The 22,768-nt window shown below is 43.2% G+C and overlaps 1 protein-coding gene across 1 annotated transcript in view; it reads left to right on the top strand.

Annotated features, from left to right (window-relative positions):
• CAMSAP3 (calmodulin regulated spectrin associated protein family member 3) overlaps positions 1-22,768 on the top strand; it is a 174,216-nt gene that overhangs the window by 81,115 nt on the left and 70,333 nt on the right. Inside the window, exon 2 of the mRNA XM_082253167.1 lies at positions 7,448-7,701. Coding sequence (XP_082109293.1) covers positions 7,448-7,701 — 254 coding nt within the window. The remainder of the gene's footprint in view (positions 1-7,447; positions 7,702-22,768) is intronic.

Below are 22,768 nucleotides of genomic sequence, written 5' to 3'. Positions count from 1 at the left end.
CATGGTGATTATGATGTAACCCCTATCTGAGCTTTTACCTGATTTATAGAGTACTGTCAGTCTTTTTGGGGGCGGGGCCTACTCACCCTGCAAGTGGGGGTACCTTTCGCATGGAGCCCACTCAGAATTCCTTGGGACCAGGCAGGGACTGCAGTCATGTAAAAAAATCTAACTTTAAAAAGGCCCGACTTAGAGATGTGCCTTCAATGTGTGCACTAATAAACATGCAGAATTCCTCTGACAAAGTACTGCCCAATGTCACTACACACTATATCTAATGTGCATTAGGAGGGATGTGCTTAGCCCACATCCACTCCACCAGTCTTGCATACCTCTGTTACCTCACTCCCAGTAACAGAATAGGGTCCCACTTTTCAGCGTACATGCATGCACTTATTAATTCCTTCACTTCCTGTACCTCGGACGAGGCCACAGATCTCTGTAACATGGGTTCGGATATGATTGCTATGGGATACTGACCGCTAGGGAGGGAGCTCGAACCCCCCTCACTACCGGAGGACCTGTCACCTTACCAGGTACCATATCTAACAACTGGTTGCTTGTAGCTTGTTCCTTCACTTGGTTACCCATAGCACATACATGCCTCTTCTCCTTGTCTTGTCAAGTCATCCCTTCTGTAATGATGTTCCTGCATACCCCATTGTACTTTTACAGACCCTAGTTCCTTTAGATACCTCAAAACCAACATGTACCCCTGTGAATAACTTCAGACCAGGCTCATAACCATTAATATGACTTTAATGGACAAGTGTGGCATAACTGTTCAATATGAACAACCTCTTTCCTCTAACTATAGTGTGGATGTCCAGGCATACCTCCTGTGAGGTGGGAGTGCAAGGTGCAGCGGACCCGATACCACGAGCAGAACCGACCAGTACAGGAAGAAGAACAGATCCTTGGAACTTATCCTTCCCCATTTTATAGCACAGGCGGGCTGGCCAGGACCCAATAGTCCGGGAATTGAGCTTGCAACAGTTAACCTCCAGCCTATACTGGGCCCGCCGCTAACTCACTAGTACCAATACATTTCATCCTGCCTACATATTTTCCACTGCTTTATAGAATATTATTTATGATGCACCCTCTGACTATATTAACTGTAACCTTTAATGTTCAATAGTTTTTATTAAAGATTTTACAAAATAACATATAAAAGTAAGAAGTTGGAACAGCCAACAAGCCAACTAAAAAGGTTACGGCAACATTGTACAAACATGTCAATAACATTAACTGTAACTTTTATTACTAAATCATTCAGAAACTTGCGGAATTGTTCTGTCGTGTTTTACCACATAGTTAAAAGAAGCTAACAAAACTAAACTTTTATTCAGAATAAGGAATTTTAGCAGCACACCTTCTTCTATTTTGAAAATGAGGTTTCTTTGAGTCAGCCATCCTGGAAAAAAGCATCACTAACCAATGTATGAAGACCTTAAGTGGCCCCTTTATCAAGGCAAAGGGCCTTTTGGGAGTGTTGATCTTCTGGTCTCCTGCTGTACTCCATAGTTCCTCCCATTGACTTTGATGCAAATACGGGACATAGCAATGATATGGGGGTCAGCGGGGTAAACCACCATCTGCAGTGGAACACTTTCAGACAGTTTTTGAAGAGGCTTTAGGTGATGATTTACGTAACTGAATTAGCCCATGTGTTTTGTTTTTTTTTTAGCATATATACCGGAGCTCAGCTTTTAATGTAAACTGTGGTCTGTGGAACTATGAATCCGGATAATGGATAAAATGTTTGTTTTTTCTGTGCAGTACTGTAATTGTTCTTTTGAGGTCTGAACATGACAGGAGATCTGTCTGTGTACCGAGTTTTCTAAGAAGGCGTCAGTCCCCTTACAACTCGGCTGTCGTGCTATGTGCCAAAAGGAAAGAAAAAAAAAAAAGGTTGCCTAACAAGTTTTTCCTGCTGGTGTGATAAGGTTAGGCCGCAGCCTGTGTCTTATTTTCATTCACTCACGTTTGGAGAGCTCAAAGATCCAGCACTCCGGGAGATTTTTTGTTTTTTTAGACAGACTGAAAAGATCCCTGTGGTCTGATCACCCTTCCCTTCATTACTTGTTAGGGAAAAGAGTGAAGGTACTTCATAGGCAGGGTGTCTTATTCTAAAACATTTCCTTGGGGTTCTTTTTTTCTTTTTAATTTTCTGCTATAGCTTGCTTTTGTCCCGATGTCATTGATTTGGTCTTTAAGGAGGTTTATAAACTGGTTACTGAGATTATCCGCTTTCTGTGGTTTTCTGCTCCGTACTGTATAAAACCTGATGGGATTATAAATTCCTAATTCTTAACAAACACCCTGCTGGCATGACGGCTTTACTGGGGCGTATTGGTAACAGTTGTGTATGCATTAATGGCAAATAGAATGGTAGAAGTTCCAGACTGCTGGAAAAAAGGATCAGTCCTTTACTCCTGTACTACTGTGTAATTAGCGCCCTTACTATATCTAATTACAATATACATTTTTAGTGACAACACTGACTCAATGGGACATATTTAAAGTGGTAAAACTATTTATCCTAAAATAACATACACTTTTAGATTTCTCTGATCAATGGGTTCCTCTATGCATTTTTCAGCAGCAAGAATCTGCATACAAATCAATGACAGGCCGACACCAAATCAATGACAGGCTGACCAAGGTCTGTCAGGCCAAAACCAAATCAATGACAGGCCGACGACTATTCACAACTGTTCACCCAGCCGGTGATTTACCTGCATGATCATGGTTGGCCGCAGACAAACAGCGCCCAGCCATAGCCATCTCTCTCTAACAGTAGGTACCAGTAATTGTTGGCTGTGCATGCCAACAGTCATGGATGGCTGTAGCTACCGTCAGCCTGTCATTGCATTCTATGGGCTGAGTGGTCACTGTTCTTCGGACACACCTACCTGTCAATGGAGACTCCGATTCATGCCACTGGAATTTTCAGAGTGTTCTAATCACCTGCGTCAATGGGCCCTAAACAGCATGGATGGAAGAACCTCTGCCACTTGGCTATTGTATTGGGCGACAGCTGTAGCACCCTCGGCTGCCTGAATACTTGAACAATGACTGCATCTAATAGGGTTTTTCTCCAACCTCAGTGGATTTTGAAATAGACTTTTGCCAAACTTGATGGTGCTGACAGGATCTACCCATGGCTCAAATTTCAGTAGAAATGCAGCAGAAATTCGCTAAAATTCAAGATGGCTAGCTTTCATTTTGGATGCTAGGGGAACAGGTTAGGTTTTAATTGCTGTCTGTGCTAATGCTAGGAAGCTTTACCCTCTCCTTAGGCTTTGTTCACATTTTGGCATCCCGAATCTTAGGTAGAATCGTCAGGATTTTGCCTGCTATCCAGGACCCTGTTACACCCATGCGTTCCCGTCACTTCCAATGGCACCCCGATCACGGTGCGATTTTGCCCAGTTCTTGTACTTATTTTGGGCGACCGGCGTCCTGCGATTCTGTTTGCACGATTTTAATGCGATTTGTCAGGTGACAAGCGCAGCAAAATCGCGCCCCAATCAGGGTGCCATTGAAAATGACGGGGATTGCACGGGCGTCGCGTGATATGCTGTGATTCGGGATCGCGGGCAGAATCGCAGCAATTCTGCCCACAATCCAGGATGCCAAGATGTGAACAGGGCCTGATTCCAGAAAAAAAATTGAGGGAGAATCCTCAAATGAAAACATCTGTCCTTGTGACCACTGTCTAAGATAGCACTTTCCCTTACTTTGGGGAGATTTCCTCTAGTTTCCTATTACGTCTCCTGGACAGGAAGTGTAGAGAATCCTCCCCAACTGGACACAGACTGCAAAAAAATCACCCGATGGGGGTTTTAAGCCTTCCCTATGCCGTGTGAAACAAAAAAAAAAAGTTTTTGGCTATACATAAACTTCATTACCTTTTTCAGTTTCTTCATTTTCGGCACTTGAGTTTCAGCACTTGACTAAAATACGTAGATGTGCTAACTGTTACTATATACCACAGTGGCTAAAAAAAAAAAAAAGCATTTGTGTATTTATAAAATATTAGACCTTGAAAAAAACAGTCTATCCAGAATTCGAAATGCAAATCATGGAATCCTCAATTTTTTTGAGGTCCTTCCTTGTCTCATATTTATAAAGGCAGATGCATTCGTTTTTAGCGACTCAGAAGATCAGCAACAATGGCTTTTGGCATAGAATTCCCAGTGCAGAGAGAAATGCCCTAAGGGCCCATGTCACATGAGAATATTTGCAGCAGCTACAGAATTTTTTGTTGCTAAGAAAAAATGAATTGCAGTGAAAACTCTGTGTTGCAGAAATTCCAAGCGATTTGAAGCTCAGCCGCTGAAGCAGTGTTGCAGCTATGGTAGCTAAAAATACCTAAAGGCTCATTGGCAGGGCAAGTTCGGCCTGTATACCAGCAAGAGTCAGCATTTCTCTGCAGAGGGACTGCACAAGTGTGTGAGATCTGTCACGGCCAGCAGTCTGTACAGTCTGATTGGGACAGATCAGGAACCCAGGATCCAGACAGTCTGCAACCAGGAAACTTCACACCTGTGCATGCCCTCTCCAGAGAAACTCTGATTCTGGTCGGTGCACAACCCAAATCAGCTGGGTATATGAGCTCTTACAATGTAAATAGTTTGACCTAGCTCTATAGTCTTTATCGCTCCCAGTGAAACAATAATGCTAAACCTTGTGGTAATCTTCAAATTAGCTTTCTGTACAACCTTAATACTGACCATTCTACGTGTAAACTTAAAGCAGAGCTCCACCCAAAAGGGGAAGCTCTGCTTATCTGCCTCCTCCCCTCTCTCCGGTGCCACATTTGGGGGGGGGAGCAGGTATGTGGTTTTGACGGATACCCGCTCCCACTTCCAGGTGATCTTGCTGCAGTGGGATCACCTGGAAGTTCGACCCCCCCCCTCCTTCCCCCCACTGTCGGGCTAGTCACAAAGTGAAGCGCGTTTCGCGCATGTGCAGTTAAGAACCGGCTGAGATGCCGCAAGGCATCAATGCCGGTTTCCCTTACGAGCAATGGCGGCGGCAACACCTGAGAGCTGATGGGAAAAATTGGTTGTGGTGAAGACGCAGCTGGATTCCTGGACAGGTAAGTGTCCTAATAAAGTCAGCAGCTACAGTAATTTTTTCTGAAGGAGCCTGGACCTCTTCTTTAACTCCTAGATAACTCCATGATTGACCAAAAGACTGAAAAATGTTCAGGGCAAGGCCTCCTCTCCATAGATTGCCTTACTGTAGGCAGCAGCAGAAAAATTATGCAAAATGTAATCGTAAATTGAGATAGGCTGTAGGTGTGGCGCAGCATGATGCGGAGCCAATAATTCACACAGATAGGTGCAATAAAAGACTTGTATTAAAGTAATGCAGCAACAGTTCACAACAAACCCAGTGGGAAGGCTACAATGCCGGGTGCACTCATAGTTTCCAGCAACATGAAAGAAGCCGATTCCAGCTGGGCTGACAGTGTATGTTTAGAGAGGACAGGATGCGACCTGGCAGTCTAGTTAATGCTCAATCGGGAAGGTGTCCAGAAGAGATGCGACCCTACACTTTTCCTCCTCATAAAGAACCTTTCCCTAACGCTATTACCTTTCCTTACTCTGTCCACTTGCAAAATGCACGCCAGGCCTGGGAGCCAGGACATTAAATAGGTTCTGCCTGACCCAAGATGGCTGCTCGATCACATGGGGCAGTAACATCCAATCGGATTGCTTCCCCGGTGACCCAGGAACCCATAGAGGAAACCTGTTCCTCTTGACTTCGTCTCCAACTGCAGTGCTGCTGCAGAACAGCGCCACCAACAGGGGAGAAAGCAGACTGCACCTGCCTACAGGGCTGTTTTCTCACTCTCTCTATGAGAAGGCCTAATTGTTTCCTGTACTCAGAAGTGTCCTAGATTACACTACAGTGAGTATGGTGCTGTCAAGGTGGCATATTAAGGAGCGTCTCCAGCAGAGGAAGCTCTCTTTATCATTAGGGAATACTAGTATGGCCTGACTCTAAGCCAATCATTGTATGTAATGTTGCATTTCAGCTGTGTGTGGCAACCCTTTGTCTACCCACAAATTAAAATAATGTTGTCTGATAAGTGAATCAGGGAATGATTGTATGCTTGTGGACACTGATCTGCTCCCAAGATAACCAGTCTTGGAGAACACAAATCAGTAGTTTAGGAAGCTACAGTTAATCACGGTTTCCTGGAATAATAGGTCTGACTTCTGTAAACAGGCAGATTTCTCCGAAAGGATTGAGCCTTTTGGAGGTTGGACCTTCTGGCATCTGACATCTATCACTAGCCTATTCTGTTTCTGCTGGAGCAACTAATCAGATTCTCCTTTTTATTGTTTTGTACTACAAAGGGAAGATCTGCTTTAGACTGCAGTGCTGCTCAGTGTATTCTGGTAGCATGGAAGTCTCCCTGCTGTCCGAATACAATAGCTCAGCAAGGAGGATTTCTCCATCCAACTCAAATGGTGGATGGGGAAATCGGGTCCATTTTTTTTTTTCAGCACGCTGGTTAAATGAAAAAATTCTGACTCCTCTATGCCCAGCAGGTTGAAAAAATAACAAATGTATGGGCTGCCTAAGGCTGACCATAGATGAATCAGATTTTTTTCATTCAGCCAGCAAGTTGAACAAAAAATTGACCCCATTCCACACGTTCAAAGTAGATAGGGGATCCTCCTTAGGGCTCTTTCACACGGGCGCTCCGTATGTCCGCAAATCATCCTAATTTTTTTGCGGATGATTTATGGACATAATGTAAGTCAATGGCATTGCGGATGTCAGCGGAATACCATCCGCTGACATCCGATTTTCTTCCTTTCAGTTCTGTTCCGTTTTTTGGAACGGAACAGAACCCTATTTTTCCTCCGTTCAAAAAACGGAAAGGAAGCAAAATCGGATGTCAGCTGTGTCATCCGCTGACATCCGCAATGCCCATAGACTTACATTATGTCCGTATATCATCCGCAAATGGATGGGATGATATGCGGACATACGGAGCGGATGACACAAGTAGTGTTGATCAAGCATTTTTTTTTTTTTCAACAGGGTGGTTGAATAGAAGTTGGTTGGTAGATAGACTTCTGTTCAGCCACAGTGACCATACATGGATTGAAATTTGGCCGGTTCCTGCTGAGCCTGGCTGTACCGGGCAAATTTGGATCCATGTATGGCCAGCATAAGAGAATTCTTGCCTAAAAAGCAGAAATTAGTTTATCCAACTTACTGAAGCACCAGGCTAGAAGAATAAGTGGTAGACTTAGCATGAATATAATACATTATATTTTATTCCATTATATATTATCAAGAAAAAAAAAACATTTTTTTACATTTTGGTGTATACAGGTGTGCAGCAATTATGCATCATTATGTCATAATTCCATTGAATCTACTAACCGGCTTTTTGTGTTTTTTGTTGCAGATGTCCCTGAGGAGCTTGTCTCTCCCTGCTACACAGACCAGTATGAACAAGAACACGTGAAGCCAGCTGTGATCAGCCTCTTACTGTCAGCAGATGTGTACTGCCGAGCATACCGCAAAGCATTACCCCACGACCACTCCCCTCCTAGAGACAATGCTGCCCTCCTGCTACTCTTTGCTCGGAAGGGGTGTGTTCCGGTGCACCAAGGGGAGCCCGTGAAGACCAGTGACCTGAGAGAGAAGCCCATTCGTATGGTAAGAGGATAAGGATCTAGGTTGGAGGCCGGGGATGATGAAGGGATTGTATGTCCACAAAGTTTAGGAAGGTATTCCAAACATCCCCACCAATTTTGTTCAACTTTGCAAGGAAACCCAGTTTTAGGTGACCATAATTGAAAATTACACTGCAAAAGCTTCGGTCTGTATAGTCTTGTTCATAGTACAGGGTATTGAAATGTTCTGAGTCTATCTGGATATATTATGTTTTGGTAGGTGTGGAGCAATGGAGGGAGATCTTACTCTAAACAAATAGGCAAAAAACTATTGCTGGAACCCGTGAAACCAAACAGAGATCAGCTAACGGTATCCAGAAAACCCTGCAGCAGTCATAGACAAAATGTGACTCAACAGGGAGACTGTTAGAAAGACAAATGATTTGATCATACAGTCAAAAGTAACACTTATCCTGGTGCCCTCATTAACCACTTTAGCCCCGGAGGATTTGGCTGCTCAAAGACCAGGCCCTATTTTGCGATTCGGCACTGCGTGACTTTAACTGACAATTGCGCGGTCGTGCGACGCTGTACCCAAATGAAATTGACGTCCTTTTTTTCCCACAAACAGAGCTTTCTTTTGGTGGTATTTGATCACCTGTGCGAGACCCAACGTTAGAGGTGCAAGCTGGTACTTACTAGTATTCCAATGTTTGTCTTCCTCGTCCGTTTTTCTCCATTACTCAACTAATGTGACCCCCAAAGCTAATGGAGAAAGGCAGGGAAGAGTCAAACAAGGATGCTTTAGAGGTGACTGACAGCCTTCTTATCAATTGATGAAGTCATTGGTCGTTAGGAGGTTGGCAGCTAGAAGATATGGTAATGGTGTACAATGAAAACCTGTGGCTTTGTGTAACTAAAAGGCAGGCTTTATCCACCCGCCGTCTGGGCACCCTGTTTGAAAAAGGCTGCTTTAGGCCTATGACACACTGGTGATCCTGTTGCAGACAGAAACTTGTCAGCTAGATAGACCCACAAAGTGTTGCTATCTCTGATGTCAGACCAACAAGGTGTTGGTCCCTCTAAGGCCAGAACAATGAGTCGATGTTCCCCCTGAGATCAAGCCAACAAAGTGTGGCTACCTCCCAGGATGGACCACAAGGTGTTGCTCCCTCTGAGGCCAGAACAACAAGGCGTTGCTGTCTCCGAGGCTAGACCAACAAGATGTTGTTTCTTCTGAGCTCAGAAGACAAGGCATTGCTTCCTCAGAGGCTGGACCAACAAGGCATTGTTCCTTCAGAGGCTAAACCAACAAGGAATCGCTCTCTCTGAAACCAGACCAACAATATATCACATTTCTCACTGGCAATAGAGATTTTGCCTTAGGCCTTAAGATATTGGGATTCATTTTTTTTTTTCTGCCTGTGAACTTCATAACTTGGTTTTAATGAAGGATGGAGTTCCTGCTGCTGAATTGGCTGAAACTTGAGCTGTGGATGGCCTTGTCAGCACTACCTGGCTCAACAAACTTTAGTTGAAAAATCAAAGGAGCCAGGTGGAAAATTTGCAGTCGAACAGTGACTGCATCCAGTCAGTTGCAGTCTCGCTTTGGGTATTCAGACAGCTGCAGATGCTGTGGCTGTTTGAATATACAACCATCAGTACAGATTCTGTTGTGCTGTTTAGCATGGATAGGGGAACCAGGTGATTTTTCTCATTCAGCCTGTGGGGCTGAACAAGAGAAATCTACTAGTGTATGGCTAGCATAAGAGTGGGAGGTCTAGCAGCATAAGATAATTCAGCTCTTTTGCATTGCACAGTGCTCAAAATTTTTTTGACATTCTGAGTTCGAAGGGTTGTATGTAGGCAGCCTGCTAAAGGTGGAGGGAGGTACAAAAGACTCTGTGCAGCATGAAAGCATGTGTGATTTAAAAAAATTGGCTGAACAGAATTAAAAATATATTCACAGGAAATAAATAACACACACACATTTTTATCTTTAATACTGAGGATTGTGTATCAGTAACAGTGTAAATTGCAGCAGGTGTGATTCCCTCGTATCTGCACAATTATTTCTGCTTTGCTTGTGTTTTTCTAAGTGAACCAGGTTGTTGAACAGATAAGTCCATGTAAAGAACATCTGTTGGTCACCTCACCAGAGACATTCTTTGTCTGTGGCGGAGCTGGCATCTGCCATGATTGTGTAAGTGGAATGTGAATGAAGTACTTGATTGAAGGTTATTGCAGTAAATTCACCGCATACTGAGTGCAGTGCTTGCACTGAGGCAAGGAACAATTGCATGTGGTCTTTGGATGCCAGCCATGTACTGTCTGCAGCATCTGAAAGACGAGGACTCTTGTCGGTTCAGCAGGAGGCAGGGTGAAGAACATGAAAAAAACAAACTACTGGCAAATCTATACACACACACACCAAAAAAGAACCCAAAGCTGAATTCATCCTGATCTGTAAATTGATGGGAGAGTAAAGCCTTATACACACGCAACGATTATCGGCCGACCGATCGGCCGACTTTTGTCCAGTGTTGTTGTGTTGGTTGGAATGTGCCTAGACTGCACACAAATTTTCTCGGCCAACAAAAATCTACTTCAGAAGTGATGTCATGTGCTGGTTTACTTTCCGTGTGTTTTTTCTTCTCTGAGCATGCCCAGTCTTGCTCATCAGATTTTTGTCTGCCGAAATCTGTACTGACTGACGGAAAATCGGGCGTTGTGTTGACGGCCAACAAAAATTTTATAGCCTGCACACCAGATTTTATTTGGCCGAAAAGTCTGAGTCAGTTGTCGAAAGCATCATACTAACAAGCCGAAAATCGGCCGATCGGACGTTGGCCGAAAATTCCCGGCCAATAATCGATGCGTGTGTACGAGGCATAAGGATCATGGGTAACATCAGAAAAAGAAGAGCTTATGGTAGACCTTGCCAGTCTGGTGATGATCACTGCTAGTCCAAAGAGCTGGCAGGCTCTTTGGACTGTTTCCTGTAAGCATTACATAATAAGAACAATTCCAACTAAAAGTGTACGTAAAGGCAAAACTTTTTTCTTTTTAGTTTTGGATGAAGCAGTAAAGGACCCTCTTTAAGGTTTTTATTGTCGACAAAGCCTTTATCCAAAATGTACAAGGCTTTACAGCAATCAGTGCATGTTAGTCTAGAACTTTTGCAATCAAAGTAGCAGGTGGAGATGCCAGATCTGAACGAAGAAGATTGGGAGGATATCTGGGATTATCCCTTTACTCAATTGGGGGCCACACGGGATAGGCTAATCCAATGCAAAATTATCCACATGGCCTACCTTACACTGCAGAGACTACACCAAATTTTCCCCACAGAAGAACTTAATTGTTGGCGGTTCAGAGACACGCCGGTGGATTTTTTAAATGTTTTTTGGTCCTGTTCCGGCATACAAATATTTTGGGCCAATGTCCTACAGTTCATATGTTCAGTAACCACAATTTCCATTTCTCAAACAGTGGCTGCTTGTCTATTTGTTTGGTCAACCATCTAGCCTTTTCCAGGGCCTCCAGCGCACTTTTGGGCCTTCTGTTCTACTCTTCTTTTGGCGTGGAAATCGGATAGACCCCCTACCTCAGAGAGCTGGAAAAAAATGGTTAATTTAGTGGTCCCATTGTATAAAATGACATATCTTTCCCAAGGTTGCCCCAAAATTTCACAAGGTCTTGGACATTTGGATTGATTCTCCTTCTACTACTGATGCTAGAGATGATGCTGTGCTCGAATAAGGTAGATAGTGTGTGAATTCTATGTTCCTCTAAAGCATGGGTGTCCAACCTTTTGGCTTCTCTGGGCCACATTGAGTGTAGAGAAATTTTCTTGGGCCGCATATAAAATATATACTATAGTTAAGGTATATAAGTCATAAAATGCCGCCGCGCCCTTCCCACGCCCCCGCACTAATTTAACAAAACTAGAGGATGCTCAAATGAAATTGAATCAGTATACAGAGGTTTACTTCTTCTAAATGATAATAAAGGAACACTCTAACCACCATGAACACCTCAGTAATTTCAAGTGGTCATGGTGGTGGGAGTCAGAAACACTGCACATGCTCCCCCCCCCCCTCTGAGGCAGCCTCTGCCTACCGTTATTTGGAAGCTGCTGTGGCCGTGCCCCCCAACTGACTTCCTTCCTCCCCAGCAAAAAATTGCCAGGGGGCAGTGGGCCGCATTGCCTGAGGTTCCGGGCCGCATGCGGCCCTCGGGCCGCAGGTTGGACATGCCTGCTCTAAAGGGAAGGGCTATGCGGGGGTTGACCTGATGTGGCCCTCCAGTGTACCCCCTCTTTACCATTCAGCATCTCCCTGGGAATGTATTACTGCACTTCATTATTAATTGTGTAACAATCTTAATTTTCTTGCTTTTATTTTTGAAATTTGATACATGCCTAATCACTGATAGTGCCTAACTTCCACCTCCTGATCACTTACCTTGGTCATGTGGATGCTGTTGCCCTCGTTGATCAAGGGGTACCGGAGTTGCGACTACAGTTCGGATTGTTATGTTTTATATTTATGCTGTGTGTTTTTTAAGCTGGGAAATGCCCCATGGCTCTGTTTTGTAGAGTAGTTTTCTAAAACTAATAAAAACAAGTTTAAGAAGGTTTTTTTTGTCATCTAGATCCCTACTTGGGAGATTATCCCCTATTTGTTCTGTTGACTATTGTCACAGATACAGAAAGTGGGAGGAAATCCAAAACTGTAGGGTTGTCATCAAAGTGAAGCCAAATCTTCTATTGGGAACAGGTGTTCTGGTGACCACTGTCCAAGATAGAAATTCCCGATATTTCAGGGTGACTTCTTCTCATTTCTCTTTACATCTCCTGGACAGGAAGTGAAGAGAAATCTCTCCAACTGGATACAGGCAGCAAAATTTAACACCACAGGGTTTTTTTGTATAATTTTTGGTTTGCATTGTCTGCAATTCTAAGGATATTCCAGAATACAGTTAGCTTCTTTTTTTTTTTTTTGTGTGTCTTAAAATTCCGTTAAACCACTTTTAAGAACTTTGAGTCTGTAACCATTGTTTTACCAGAGGTGACACATAAAATGCTTTAAATAGCTTGATAGCTCTAGGGGGCACGGCTTTGTAATGGGCCGGAAAGAGCAGTGATTGGTCAGGATTGGAGACACACCTTTTCGTCTTTCTTTTCAAGCCTTTACCGCATCCACTTTCCAGTCTCCTGGTCTGATTAACTAAACAAACATCTCGTGTGTGTACTGAAGCCCGGATGCAGCGTGCATTTCTTAAACATTTTCAGTGCCTTGTGAATGTCATTCAGCCACTCCTCTGTATTAGGCATTTTACAAGTCATTGATGCTGCATGATGTAAAATCGTAAAACCGTAATATTGTCTGGTGATCCATGTAAATGTTTCATGTATATATCTGCTCAGTCGTATCCGACTCTCGCGATTCTGTTGGCCAGCTCTCTGGACACCATGGCTTATACACTTGACAGCCTCATCAACAGAATTTCTTTGCTATTTTTTTTTCTTTTTATGTTGTAGGTCACTAGGACTTTCCTCAAGCCTCTCCAGTTGCTAGGCTTGGGACTGACATGCAGAATGTGATAGCACATGTACATAGCCAATCTGTATACACATACTAGGGCCAATTTAAACCAGAGCCAGATAAAGTGGATGTAAGCCCTCACATACACCCAGTGAAGTGAACAGCCTCAGATGATACACAGAGATGAAACAAATCTCCCTACATAAGTTGTATTTGTATACCGGTGTAACGTGAGAATTACCTACCCCGTGAGAAAAACCTACCCCTCGTCACTTCCGGCCAGGAACAGCTGAGCAGCGCAGCAGTGCGCATGCTCACAGCCCCGGATACCTAATGGAAGAGCTGAGGATCAGACTAGTGCGCATGCGCACTAGTCTGAAACGATCTCGGTGTCCGTTAAAAAAACCTACCGACGCGGCGGTGACATAAAACAGCTGTGCTGCACTATGAGTCATCTCCGCTCCTGTCCCGGTCACTTCCCTGATCTTGGCTAGTAAATATAAAAGCGGCTGGCGGCTCCGTGATTTATCTTTTTATACAGCCGCCGCCGCTTTTATATTTAGTAGCCGAGAGCAGGGAAGTGACCGGGACAGGAGCGGAGATGACTCATAGTGCAGCACAGCTGTTTTAATGTAACTGCTCGCGTTACACAGACTGCCGTGAACCGGAAGTGACGGGGGTAGGTTTTTCTCACGGGTAGGTAATTCTCACGGAACACCGGCTGTCTTCAGCTTTCTACACTGCTTAGAAAATGAACATCGTGTTAGAAGTTTTTTTTTTCCTGTTCCAGCACTGGGTGTGGAGTCTTGGCATACACTGTGTGATAGCTGATTGAAGGAAAGGCCCACAACCCCCCTCCACGTAGGCAGAGGAAGTAAGAAACATGTGGAGCTAGGCTGTGAATAAATTAGTTCTCTGCTAATCTATCTCTATGCACCCACCCGACACAAATTTGCAGCTGCTTTTATCTCCTGTCTCGGAGAACTTGTCAGAAGTTAGTATGCTGATAACCGAGGAACAGAGCAGCAGAAAGACATGGGACTTAGGACTTTGGAGAGAGAGAAGTAAACACTATATATTATGTGTATATGTATATATATATATATACAGTGGGTACGGAAAGTATTCAGACCCCCTTAAATTTTTCACTCTTTGTTATATTGCAGCCATTTGCTAAAATCATTTAGGTTCATTCTTCTTCCTCATGAATGTACACATAGCACCCCATACTGACAGAAAAACACAGAATTGTTGACATTGTTGCAGATTTATTAAAAAAGAAAAACTGAAATATCACATGGTCCTAAGTATTCAGACCCTTTGCTCAGTATTTAGTAGAAGCCCCCTTTTGATCTAATACAGCCAGGAGTCTTTTTGGGAAAGATGCAACAAGTCTTTCACACCTGGATTTTGGGATCCTCTGCCATTCCTCCTTGCAGATCCTCTCCAGTTCTGTCAGGTTGGATGGTAAACGTTGGTGGACAGCCATTTTTAGGTCTCTCCAGAGATGCTCAATTGGGTTTAAGTCAGGGCTCTGGCTGGGCCATTCAAGAACAGTCACGGAGTTGTTGTGAAGCCACTCCTTCGTTATTTTAGCTGTGTGCTTAGGGTCATTGTCTTGTTGGAAGGTAAACCTTCGGCCCAGTCTGAGGTCCAGAGCACTCTGGAGAAGGTTTTTGTCCAGGATATCCCTGTACTTGGCCGCATTCATCTTTCCCTTGATTGCAACCAGTCGTCCTGTCCCTGCAGCTGAAAAACACCCCCACAGTATGATGCTGCCACCACCATGCTTCACTGTTGGGACTGTATTGGACAGGTGATGAGCAGTGCCTGGTTTTCTCCACACATACCGCTTAGAATTAAGGCCAAAAAGTTCTATTTTGGTCTCACCAGACCAGAAAATCTTATTTCTCACCATCTTGGAGTCCTTCGGGTGTTTTTTAGCAAACTCCATGCAGGCTTTCATGTGTCTTACACTGAGGAGAGGCTTCCGTCGGGCCACTCTGCCATAAAGCCCTGACTGGTGGAGGGCTGCAGTGATGGTTGACTTTCTACAACTTTCTCCCATCTCCTGACTGCATCTCTGGAGCTCAGCCAAAGTGATTTTTGGGTTCTTCTTTACCTCTCTCACCAAGGCTCTTCTCCCCCAATAGCTCAGTTTGGCCGGACGGCCAGCTCTAGAAAGGGTTCTGGTCGTCCCAAACGTCTTCCATTTGAGGATTATGGAGGCCACTGTGCTCTTAGGAACCTTAAGTGCAGCAGAAATCTTTTTGTAACCTTGGCCAGATCTGTGCCTTGCCACAATTCTGTCTCTGAGCTCTTCAGGCAGTTCCTTTTTGACCTCATGATTCTCATTTGCTCTGACATGCATTGTGATCTGGAAGGTCTTATATAGACAGGTGTGTGGCTTTCCTAATCAAGTCCAATCAGTATAATCAAACACAGCTGGACTCAAATGAAGGTGTAGAACCATCTCAAGGATGATCAGAAGAAATGGAAAGCACCTGAGTTAAATATATGAGTGTCACAGCAAAGGGTCTGAATACTTAGGACCATGTGATATTTCAGTTTTTCTTTTTTAATAAATCTGCAGCAATGTCAACAATTCTGTGTTTTTCTGTCAGTATGGGGTGCTGTGTGTACATTCATTAGGAAGAAGAATGAACTTAAATGATTTTAGCAAATGGCTGCAATATAACAAAGAGTGAAAAATGTAAGGGGGTCTGAATACTTTCCGTACCCACTGTATATATAATATACACACACACACACACACATACACACACACACACACACAGTTGTGCTCATAAGTTTACATACCCTGGCAGCATTTATGATTTCTTGGCCATTTTTCAGAGGACATGAATGATCACACAAAAACTTTTCTGTCACTCATGGTTAGTGTTTGGCTGAAGCCATTTATTATCAATCAACTGTGTTTACACTTTTTATATCATAATAACAGAAACTACCCAAATGACCCTGATCAAAAGTTTACATACCCCAGTTCTTAATACAGTGTATTGCCCCCTTTAACATCAATGACAGCTTGAAGTCTTTTGTGGTATTTGTGGATGAGGCTCTTTATCTTCTCAGATGGTAAAGCTGCCCATTCTTCCTGGCAAAAAGCCTCCAGTTCCTGTAAATTCTTGGGCTGTCTTGCATGAACTGCACGTTTTGAGATCTCCCCTGAGTGGCTCAATGATATTGAGGTCAGGAGACTGAGATGGCAACTCCAGAGCCTTCACCTTATTCTGCTGTAGCCAATGACAGGTTGACTTGGCCTTGTGTTTAGCATTATTGTCATGTTGGAATGTCCAAGTACGCCCCATGCGCAGCTTCCGGGCTGATGAATGCAAATTTTCCTCCAGTATTTTTTGATGAAATACTGCATTCATCTTGCCATAAATTCTGACCAAATTTCCTGTGCCTTTGTAGCTCACACATCCCTAAAACATCAGCGATCCACCTCCATGTTTCACAGTAGGAATGGTGTACCTTTCATCATAGAAAAACTGTATCTCTCCTGCGCTAAAGTGGTATGCAGGAAGGCGAGTCACCTGAATGGTCTTTTTAGCACAAAAATAGGCGGTCTTGTTGCCCCTCAGGACCAAGGGTATCCAAAAACACTGGAAGACAACAACAAGAGAAGGGCGCACTGACCTTGTGCATTACCACTAAAGAAGTTTATTAAAATCCAAATAGCATACATTATACTCACAAATGTAAGATGTATACATGCATGTAGGAAATAGGAACCAATCGCCTCCAGGACACTTCTATACTGCTGGATGGCGTACCCAATGACCTGGCTTACTCGTTTCAAGGGAGAACCCTCTTCCTCAGAGCCAAAAATTGCCACTGACCCACCATCAATTCCCAGAATGTTATATAACCGTCCTGCACCACATAAATCACCCCACCCCCCTCCGCTAGGAGCAAAGGTCAGGAATGTGTGTAAACAAATTGGGGTATGTAACATTTATTGTTGTGGTCAAAAAGCTCAATTTTGGTCTCATCACTCCAAATGACTTTGTGCCAGAAGGTTTGAGGCTTGTCTCTGTGCTGTTTGGCGTATTGTAGATGGGATACTTTGTGGCATTTGCATAGTAATGGCTTTCTTCTGGCCACTCAACCATGCAGCCCGTCTTTCTTCAAGTGCCTTCTAATTGTGCATCTTGAAACAGCCACACAACATGTTTTCAGAGAGTCCTGTATTTCACCTGAAGTTATTTGTGGGTTTTTCTTTGCATCCCGAACAATGTTCCTGGCAGTTGTGGCTGAAATCTGAGTGGGTCTACCTGACCGTGGTTTGGTTTCAACAGAACCCCTCATTTTCCACTTCTTGATTAGAGTTTGAACACTGCTGATTGGCATCCTCAATTCCTTGGATATCTTTTTATATCCCTTTCCTGTTTTATACAGTTCAACTACCTTTTCCCACAGATCCTTTGACAATTAGTTTGCTTTCCCCATGACTCAGAATCCAGAATCATCAGTGCAGCGCTGGATGAAAGATGCAAGGGTCTGTCAGGAGTCCAGAAACTCATAGACCTTTTATACACACTAATTACAAGCAAACAGATCACAGGTGAGGATGGTTACCTTTAATAGCCGTTCAAATCCCTTTGTGTCAACTTGTGTGCATGTTATCAAGCCAAAATCCCAAGGGTATGTAAACTTTTGATTAGGGTCATTTGGGTAGTTTCTGATGTCATTATGATTTAAAAAGAGTAAACACAGTTGATTGATAATAAATGGCTTCAGCCAAACACCATGAACCATGAAAACCATGAGTGAAAGAAGTGTTTGTGTTATTCATATTCTCTGAAAAATGGCCAAGAAATCATAAATTCTGCCAGGGTATGTAAACTTATGAGCACAACTGTATGTATGTATGTATGTATATATGTATGTATATATATATATGCCCAGGCCAAATTTCATGAATGGGGTTTACATCCACTTTAACTCTAGAGTGTGGGAGGAAACCCACATGTGAGCACAGGAAGAACATGCAAACGCTGTGCATGTAGTATCCAGGATTCAAACCTTGCTCCAAACTCCTTGCAGATAGTGCCCAAGATTCGAACCAAGGACCTCAGTGCTGCAAGGCATAACAGATGTCTGCTAAGCCACTGTTCCCCACCATTTGTTCACCACCATACAGCCAGGTCCTTTTTTGTTAGGGAATTGGTGCAGGTACTCCCTCCTTCTGAATCATCCCTTATTTCCGTCCCCTATCCATCTTCGTGCACTGTCCCTTGGTTCCACCCCATACCCAGCAACAGTAGTGCTGGCACAAAAAAAAATCCCGCACCCCAGCAACAATAAGCTCCCACTAGAAGAAATAGATCTAACAGCCAGCAACAATACATTCTCCCTTAACAGTAGATCCCCCTCAGAAACAGTTGACCCCCCCTCCAGCAACAATAGATCCTCCGCCAACAAAAATAAACCTCAGTAACATCAGACCCCCCCCCCCCACAACAATAGATCCCCCAGCAACTAGCATCAATAGTCCCTCCAGCACACCCTAGGAGGTGCCGAAACTTCATTCCCCCGCATTCCTGCTGAAAAAAAAGCCCTGCATACAGTTAAACAGAACCTGTCCACAAGATCAGAGTGCTATGACATGAAAGAGCTCATGAAAGAAATGTAGGGGCTACTGTTGCTGACCTCCAATGCTATTTGCCCCAATGTCTATCTGATCCTCTAATTTCCAGGCTTTTTGAGTTGGCTGCCTAGAACAAGTGGATGGAGCGTAGAATAATATTCATGCACACAAATGCATATATGCTAAAATAAATCCGGATATAAAAAATCAGATTTGGTCATATATTGCTACAGATGCAGCTGTAAAGGAAGTGTATTGGCTTTTCATTAAATAATTTTGTTAATTCTAACGTCACTGGGTCACTACAGGGTCAAAAGTCAACTAAAGACATCCTTTAAATGAAGATGTTATATACTTATCCTTCCAGCATTGTTGATCCCTTGCTGCATAGAACCAACGCTTCTGGGTGTGTTGAATGCTTCCCATGCCTTGCACTTTGGTTGCTTCCACTGGTGCACATGTTCTGATGTATACAAGCCAGCTGGAGGAACTACAGTGAGCATGGGAGCAGGCATTCATATGAATATATAAGTATGATGCACTCCAAATGTCCTTCCTGAGTGCTGCAGTGATACATCATGGACGGTTCGGGGAATAATTATAGACTGGAATGTGTATCGCCAACACATCATCCACTTATATGATCAACTAATCTATGGAACAGGTATTCACACATCCATAAGTGTTGGATAGCTGCAGCTACCAGGAAGCAGCAGTTTGCTGTTTTAACAGAAGGATAAAATGTATAGCATATGCTCCAAACAGGTTGCCTTTAGTTGACTTTGTAGTGACATGGGGTTAGTTTATTGTTCTAGTAATAGTTTTATGTATCGTTTGTAATATAATACTGTATGTACAGTAGATCAGCCATACTTGCTCATTACATACATATAGACTCTGGTTTCTGCTGTAACCCTGCACAGTAGTTTGTTCTTTACCACTTTTAGACAATGCTGGCCCATAGAAAACAATGCAATCCTTGTGTGGCTAATACCCTTGTTAAAAAGAATGTAAAGTCCCAACAACTTCTCTTATTCCGTTTGGTCTGGAAAATATATTATTGAAAGCATTTTTGTAATACCTGATCAGGAAGTGCAAAAAAAAAAAAAAATCTATTGATCCTGACTGAAATCTTGTGAGCTGATATATTCATGTGCTCTCTGCCTTTGCTCTTATCTCCACGCACTACAGAACACATTCCCCAATGATATGAGGAATTGGAGAGGGAGAAGGGTTTTGCAGGGCTGTCCTATGCTGCTCTGCTATAGCTACAGTAGAGTTAGCATTGTCACCCTAGGAAGTGTCACTGGCATGATCACCAGGAGAAAATACAGGGAAAAAAGCCTGACTATAGAAAGCTAATGCAGCCACCACATCTAATGACTGGTAATTTGTAGAGATGCACCAATATACCGGCCACCAAAATTATCGGCCGAAAATAGGGTTATCTGCATTTTGCTGATAGAAAAAAAAAGTGCTGATAATGGCATGCTGCATGCCATTGACTTCAGTGCAAAATCGTGTCCCTTTGACTTCAATTCACAATTGTGTCCTATTGACTTCAATGTAAAAACACCCCTTCTGACTTCAATGCGAAATCACGTCCCATTGACTTCAATGCAAAATCACGTCCCATTGACTTCAATGCAAAATCACGTCCCATTGACTTCAATGCAAAATCACGTCCCATTGACTTCAATGCAAAATTGCGCCAATTGATGTCAATGCAAAAATGCCCCCTATTGATTTCAATGCAAAAATGCCAGTCAAATAATTGAAATTAAAAAAAAAAAAAAAATGTCTATTTTGGTTTTCGACCAAGTGCATCCTGAATTTTCGGTTTCAGTTTCGGCACCGGAATTTTCTTTTCAGTGCACCACTAGTAATCTGCAATATATTGCATTTTTGTTCTTGGTTTTAGATATAGTTAAGTAGAGAGAGTAATTTTGCTGAGCTACTGAGAGTTCCCTCTAGTGTGTAAACTACAAATATTTAATGCGAAAGAAAAATCTAAGCAAGCATAAATAAAAGTCCTGCCAAAATGTAACAATAACCTTGCACTATGCAACAATATATGCAATATCTATACTCTAGAAATACATTCGACTTTTTAGGTGAAACCTGTATTAAGTATTTAATTTTTTTTTGTAAAAAGGACACAAAGTAATTGTATGCTTTAAAGGAAAAAAATAAAAAAGACACATTCTCCTCATTACTCTTGTGAACACAATTGGTAAGTTATGAGGCTTCTTTCATTTTATTAGCCCTTTAATGTTGAGCTGAAATTAGAAAATTTCCTTTCTTGTGGAATCGGAGAACATCAGTAATTGCATATGTGTGCTTTAAACAAAAGGCCTATTCTGCGTGCAGGGAAGGTGCGGGCGTCTGCCGATCTCCCAGGATGCATCACAGGCGGTTTAATGGTGTCTGTACCACGAAAGAGAAATGTTTGGCAGACATTAAATTCTGCATCAATAAAATTCAAAGAAAAGTGTGTTTTCTTCTTCATCCAGCAGTGTCATGACCATCTCTCACTTTCCCTTCACTACGTTGTGAATTGGTTTTTACCATTTGCAGTCAGCCATGAACAGCTCCACCCAAGGCTGTTGTCTTATGTGCAGTCGCTGTGAATTGGATTATGGGTTTGTTCCCAGCTGGGTGAATGGAAGCTTTTTGTAAATATAAGCCCACTTGTGTGTTTATAGCGGGTGTGTACGGGTGTATTGTTCATGTAGTTGTTGTTCATACAAGTTCTCCCGGTATGCAGATGAAGCATGATGACTTGAAACATGCAAACTTTTTTTTATGCTTTAATAATTATGCTTCTAGCGGGCTTACTCTGTACAGAATCCTGGTACAGGGACATACTGAATATCTACTAAATTAAACAGCTGGTAAGTGTGGAATATCTTCCACACAAAGTAGCCACATTATGAGTAGAAAAGGCTGTCCTCTGCCAGCATACTGCAGAGAAGGACTGTTGCTCTCTGTGTTGAAGCAGTGGTTTCTCTGCAGAGATCCAAAACTCTTCCCCGTGTTCCCTAATCAGCAAACCTCATTTTAGCTGCTGATTTGAAAGCCGTAACTCAGCAAGGGGTGTCAAGCCTCTGCAGAGAGACCTCTGCTTCCACATAGAATGCAAAGGTCCTTATCTGCAGCATGTCAGCTCAAGCTGTGGCTGTTTTCTACTGGAAATTAACAGTAAGACTTGGAACCATTTTGTTTTGAGATACCTGGAATCTATAAGGCTGGTTTAAAGTGGTTGTAAACCCTAAAAAAACCCTGATTCATGATACCGTCATCAGTTTTCATACCCGCAATCTCTCCCTCTCCCGCTCTCTGCCTGTCAGCTCAGGAGTCTGTGTGTCAGCAATCTCCTCCCTGCCATTCTCCTCCCATTGCAATGGCTGCAAAATCACTAATCTTAAATCCTGGAATCCCCTCTGTTACAGAAACATATACTGTGCAGTATCTGTGTTTTAAAAAGGATGCAGGGTAATGCCTTATTTCAGAGCGCCGCTGTGCGCTTACGTGACCTCCCGTCGCTCTCTTCCTCTCCTCTCAGCTGACATCAGTAGGGAATCTCTCCTCCTCTCCTCCCAGCTGACGTCAGTAGGGAATCTCTCCTACCAGCTGACATCAATGGGGAATCTCAGCCTCTCCCACTGTAGTCCTCAGATCGGGGAAGCTGAGCGCCAGGTCGTCACGTGAGCATACAGCAGTGCTCCGAAATAAGGTATTTTGCGGCATAATTTTTAAAAAACACAGATACTGCACAGTATATATCTTTTTGTAACCGAGGGGATTCCAGGATTTGTGATTTGTGACTTTAAAACCACTTTAAGGCCTCACACTATACAGGTGCGACATAGCGCACCCCATTATTTTCAGTGGGCTGCCCTATGTGAGAGAAACGGGGAAAATAAACCCCTGACTCCATTCTA

Source organism: Pelophylax lessonae (genome assembly GCF_965119305.1).
Source record: "Pelophylax lessonae genome assembly, chromosome: 4".
Taxonomy (NCBI): domain Eukaryota; kingdom Metazoa; phylum Chordata; class Amphibia; order Anura; family Ranidae; genus Pelophylax; species Pelophylax lessonae.
The sequence above is the reverse complement of the archived record's forward strand: the minus strand, read 5'-3'. Positions and strand labels throughout refer to the sequence as shown.